A 5,471-nucleotide genomic window follows, 5' to 3' on the forward strand; every position below is an offset into this window, starting at 1 on the left:
CCACCTCTGCCCCCTTGTGAGCTGGTGGACCCAAATGATGATCACACGCTACCCCGCCTGATTGAGGTGCTGGAAAGGAGACATCGAATCCGTCAGATGATGACACAGCAGTTTGAAAAAAACGGTATTGGCCTTTTGTCTACACCATTAAAAAATATTCTGGTTTATGGAGAGTGTACTTCTGTGCGTATTTTTAGAGAAGTATTAATAGAATTATTCAGATGCATCAGTCATTTGTTTTCGGTTTGTCACAGAATTGGCTGCTAAATTTAATGTGTTCTCTAACACAGCCAGTACGCTGAAGTCAATGCTTCAGCAATTTGACAGCCAGCTCAATGCAAAGGAGACCATCCTCCATGATCAACAAACCAAACTGACCGAGAAGGAGAAACTCCTCATCAACCAGAAGATGGAGATAGAACGATTAGAGAAAAAATCCAAAACGCTGGAATGCAAGGTTTTGTCTTTCACAGAGACTAAACTATATAATTTTTTTTTTTTTTTTAAGAAGTTTAAATTTACTATTCTTATCACACTACTGGTGTTCCTCTTCAGATTGATATCCTGCAAAAGACAACTGAAATGTATGAGCAGGACAAACGCTCACTCCAGGAGGAGCTGGAGACCCAGGAACAAAGGCTACAGAGAGAGCTGTCAGAGAGAAGGCGCATGGAGCAGCGTATGCAGGGTGTGGTAATGAACACCAAACACAAGTGGGAGAAGGAGTGTGTAAGTGGAATGACTGACAGTGGCTCAAATATGTGGTATGGTTGGGTTTTTGTAATGAGGGCTTACACATACTTGTCAGTATTTTACTCCACAAACACAAGACAATACAAGCTGCATATTTTGTCAAACAGATGTTGTTTTCTGCCGGTGTTCTCTTATTAGGAGAGGCGGGTAAATGCCAAGCAGCTGGAGCTGCAGAACAAATTGTGGGTGAAGGATGAAAAGTTGAAGCAGCTCAAAGCCATAGTGACAGAGAGTAGCAGTGGTAGTGGTGCTGCCATTGAGCGACCAGAGAGGCCCTCACGGGAGAGAGATCGCAACATCGCCCAAAAGAGGTCTGCCTCACCATCACCACTTCCTGTGAGTTATTTGCCCTTTAATGTTGCCTAATCCATCAGTTTTCTCTGAAACTTGCAAAATTTTTGCATGGTACTAATAATTATTATTGTGGTAATCCTAACTAATCTGAATGCAGTTTATATAATGTGCATGTGTGCATTTATGTGAGTCTCACTCTGACATCCACAATACTTGCCCCCATTCACTCATCACTTTCAGGAATTCAGCCAAACTCCCTCCCAACAAAATCAAGAAAATGTTAGGGCAGGTCAGGATCCTTACCCTACCACCTCCTCTGCTTACCATTCTGTGGCCTCCTCTATCTCCAAGTGGGAGCAGAGGTTCCCAGTAGACTGCAGCCAGGCTAAGCAACCTAGGACTCCTCAGTGCAGGAACCAGACTCCTGCCCCATGCCACAACGTCAGGAGCATGGCACGCAGGAGAGGCCAGCGCTGTGCCCTAGGCACTGTGGCCCCATCTATGACTCTTGTCTATGGGCTAGACCTAGAGGCAGGCACAAGGGTTAGTGTGTGTGTGTGTGTTTGTGTGTGTTCTCTTAGAGCCTAGATGTCCTTAAGAATGTTTTTGTTTGTGCAAGCCTTCAGTTTAAGCGTTGTCTTGGCGTAGATCTTTGCTTTTCAATAGATATCTGCATCAAGCAGAATGCTGCAATGCAGCAGAGTGTTTGTCTCATCTAGACTGCACATTAATCTGTCATCCTTTTAAATCCTCTTGACTTGCATCTTGTTTGTAGTTCTTTATTTTGCTAACTACTCTCTAGTATTGCTTTTCCTTGTACTGCATTATCATACATACATGTGACAATAATAAAACAAATCCCCACTAGTTTAAACACACATACACCTACACTGCCTAGTAGCAATTGTATTTCAAGACTGATAATTCACAAAAGGTAATGACAGTAACAATATACAATCAGTAAACTATTAATATACAGCAACAATGTAAACAATTGGGTAGTTTGTGTCTGCAATTTATCTGACTTGTTGAACCAGTTAGAAATGTTCTTACAAAACACATGGGGACCTATCCACCACTCCAGTTTAGAGACGGATGCTAATCAAACAGCTGATTGAATATTTCTTCCCATGTGCAACCGTTTCATATTTGGCGAAATTCTGAACCGCTCTGGGACATGTTTTTTGCATGTTCCAGGCTACTCAACTACTTCCACATTTTTTTTTTTTTTTTTTTTCTTCTCAGCGATTCAAGTAATGAAATGAAAAATTACATACTGATTATCAGGCAAAAAACTGCTTAACTTAACAACTGCTTTTGTAGAAATTGAATATTCAATACATAGTGGATCATACAGACATTACATTGGAAACACTGAGTTATTACTGAAGCCCCCTTTTTTTGAAGTCGTCTGTAATGCTTGTGAAGATTAACACAAGTTCCCAGAGTTTACCACCTTCTTTCACATCATAAATAATTTCATCTTTACATAATTTATTAGCTCCTTTGTCATAAGCTGTTCATCATTTCACAGGTCTATACCATAATTAAAGACTTTACTGTACAGTTTATTCTTTTAAAGCAACTGTGTATGCGGCTATCTAACCTCTTTGCTTAAGAATACACCTTTTCCTCTAATCTAAATCTATGTTAGTCTTTGCATCTATGTAGTTTTGCATTGCTACACCCATCTCCACACTGCTTTTGTGCTGCTTTGCATGCTACTTTTTAGTCACTCCACTGGGCTATTCTCAATGCAGTGTTTCTGTATTGCTGGAAGACTGTAATATTATTTGGGATGTGATTTGAGTTGACATGGGGACAATGGGATTCCCTTTGTAGTTAAATGCAAAATTGAAAAATGTATTTTCATATTAATTCTATGCAGTTGGGACCTGTCCCTCTCGGACTTCCAGTACTACATTTATTTTCAGCATTAACTAACATAATACTGTTTTTAAATGGTAAAAATACACTACTGACCTTTAAGACTTCAATGGTCCACATTGGTATCACATGTGAATAATTTTGCGGTTTGTCTTTTCCACATTGGGACCACCAGACAGCACTTCCAGCTCATCCAATGCACAGGCGCTCACACTCTGCTGGTGGGGAGAAATGGGTAGACCATAAGCCATCTTCTAATTTGGACCTAGACACTGTCATGCAGCCAATCATACCTAATGCAATCAAGGTGTCGACCCCTAACGAGAAGGCTCTGTCTAAATGCCACAAGTATGTGCTTAGACATCAAGAGCTTGCCTCTGATGGGGAGATCGAGACCCAATTGATTAAGGTAAAATTACATAATTGCTTAATTAGAGGCTTCTGGTTATTTTGTCTTGAATGATTTTGACTTCATCACATTCTGCTTGATTTTACAAAGGGGTCTTAGAAAATAATGGGATATCCATTTTGTACTGTTGATTGTGAATGTATTTCTTGTCCTTTTGGACATTGGTGTTTTTTTTTTTTCCTTTCTCAGGGCAATGTTTATAAGACAAGAGGTGGAGGACAAGCTGTGCAGTTTACTGACATCGAGACACTGAAACAACAGTACACAAAAGCATCAAGGTATAAGAATTATCCAAGTTTGTAACTGTTAATACCAATCCTTATTGTACATATGACAGCAAAGTGTCTTAATTTGTAGTCCAAGCATTTCTTAAAACACAAAAGGTAAAAGTGATGTCTTTTAATTTGTGAATTAATTACTATAAAATGTATTGCAATGCCACACCCCACAACAAAAACTTTCATAATTTAAACATAAAGCAGATGTTTTTGCAGCAGAAAGTAACTGAACAGGTATATAAAATGTCATTAACACCTGCATAGATTTAGTTAGCATTTCAGAAGAAGTTATTACTTCATCTAGCCTTTGTTTATACAAATGGGTGAAACTATTTGTTTTTGTCCAGAGAACTGATCTTTTTTGTTTTGTGTATTTTTTTTATTTTTTATTTTTATTTTTTTTAAGTCACAAAAGGCGATCAGTGTCTCCAGATGGACCAGATCAAAACGAGGACATGGAAAACAGGGTACAGTTTTAATTAAACTTAATAGAGCAGTATGTGAAATTCATATCTATTAGTAATAGTAATGTCTAACGTACATATGTTTAATTTTTAAATGTACCTTTTAGCCAGCTTTTGTTTTTTTGTGTCTGAGTGTTTGTGTGTGAGTATGCACAGTGACTGAATTACTTCTGAACCTTTTCTTTCTATTAGGTTCCAGTAGCAAGTACAAGTTCAAGCTATGGATATCAGAAGTAAGCTAATAAAACCTTGTGTGTGCACTGTTGTATAGATGACCATGGATTGCCTTTTTAACATTTTGGACTCAATTGTTTGTGTCTTTCTTTTTCTGTCTTTCAGACGCAGAAAGCCTTAAGCTGTTGTGCACATGAAGAAACTTTTAGAAAAAAAATTTCATGACAAGACCAGTCAAGGGAGCACCATGTAAAACTATGCATTTTTCTTTTTTCTATAGGATATTTCATATGTTATTACAAGTCATTGACAAGCAATTACAAATTAATTATAGCTGAAATTGCATTGACTTATTATTGCAGAACATTTCAGTTATAATGTTTTTTCTTACTGAATCCTGGAATTATTACTTCTTAAAGACATGGCCATTTAAAATAGCAGAATATGATTTCATAATACTTGTTTTTTATTCATCTTGTCACTGCATTTTACTGCTACCCAAAGGTTAGAATACATGAATGATAGAACAATATTTTTTTTTCTTTGCTTTATAATGTCAGCTTGCTTTTTTCAAAGGCCTTTCCTATTTTTAATGTTATACTGAGCATATTGCTACCTAGATCAGTGGCTTTTGGCTTGTCCCATTCAGGGATTGCCACAGCAGAGTGTGTTCTAGCAGTAAGGTGGCTGGGTGGGGTGGGACTTGAACCTGCGGCCTTCTGCTTCCAAACTTAATGCTCTAGCCATAATATAGGATTTGCTGAAATCCACCTGTAAATAAGTGTTATGGGGTGTGTGGTGTTTTGTTTTTTTGTTTTTGCTTCTGTTCATTGACCCTAATACATGTAGCACCCTGTTCTTTTTGGTGGCATTAAATTATTTTGATCACCACGTTTGTCAGCTATTTCTTTATCTATGAAAACCTTTTTTGTGGGCGCAAAATAAAATGGTGTATAGAAAAAACTTATGTAGATGAGATGTGTAGTCGTTAAAAATAGTAAAATAAACGTAACAATTGTAATTAATAATAATTAAGTGAATGTTACCAGTGATAATTGTAGGTGATGGTTTGAAATGACCATACCTACATGCAAGGTAAAATTAAATGTATACCAAAAAGGATGTGTAAATTTGAAAAATTTGCTTTCCCATGTGGAGTTTCCCTTAATTTATCGAATGCCTTCTAATTTAGCTCTTTCAAATTGGATATTA

At 37.5% G+C, this 5,471-nt stretch overlaps 1 protein-coding gene across 6 annotated transcripts in view; it reads left to right on the forward strand.

The window, feature by feature from the left end:
- The window catches only part of LOC137119322 (kinesin-like protein KIF23), an 11,008-nt gene extending 5,861 nt beyond the window's left edge, over positions 1 to 5,147 (forward strand). For 2 of the 6 annotated variants that reach the window (XM_067495836.1, XM_067495838.1), the window contains 10 exons: positions 1 to 124; positions 291 to 457; positions 556 to 729; positions 892 to 1,089; positions 1,288 to 1,590; positions 3,110 to 3,343; positions 3,533 to 3,621; positions 4,028 to 4,088; positions 4,278 to 4,318; positions 4,425 to 5,147. The exon at positions 1 to 124 is cut by the window's left edge and continues 38 nt beyond it. In XM_067495836.1, the coding sequence (XP_067351937.1) occupies positions 1 to 124; positions 291 to 457; positions 556 to 729; positions 892 to 1,089; positions 1,288 to 1,590; positions 3,110 to 3,343; positions 3,533 to 3,621; positions 4,028 to 4,088; positions 4,278 to 4,318; positions 4,425 to 4,440 (1,407 nt within the window). In that variant the 3' untranslated portion in view covers positions 4,441 to 5,147. The remainder of the gene's footprint in view (positions 125 to 290; positions 458 to 555; positions 730 to 891; positions 1,090 to 1,287; positions 1,591 to 3,109; positions 3,344 to 3,532; positions 3,622 to 4,027; positions 4,089 to 4,277; positions 4,319 to 4,424) is intronic. The other 4 variants (XM_067495840.1, XM_067495841.1, XM_067495839.1 and 1 more) reach the window with 3 other exon arrangements.
- The last annotated feature ends 324 nt before the right edge of the window (positions 5,148 to 5,471 follow it).

Source organism: Channa argus, chromosome 2, assembly GCF_033026475.1.
Source record: "Channa argus isolate prfri chromosome 2, Channa argus male v1.0, whole genome shotgun sequence".
In the NCBI taxonomy this organism is placed as follows: domain Eukaryota; kingdom Metazoa; phylum Chordata; class Actinopteri; order Anabantiformes; family Channidae; genus Channa; species Channa argus.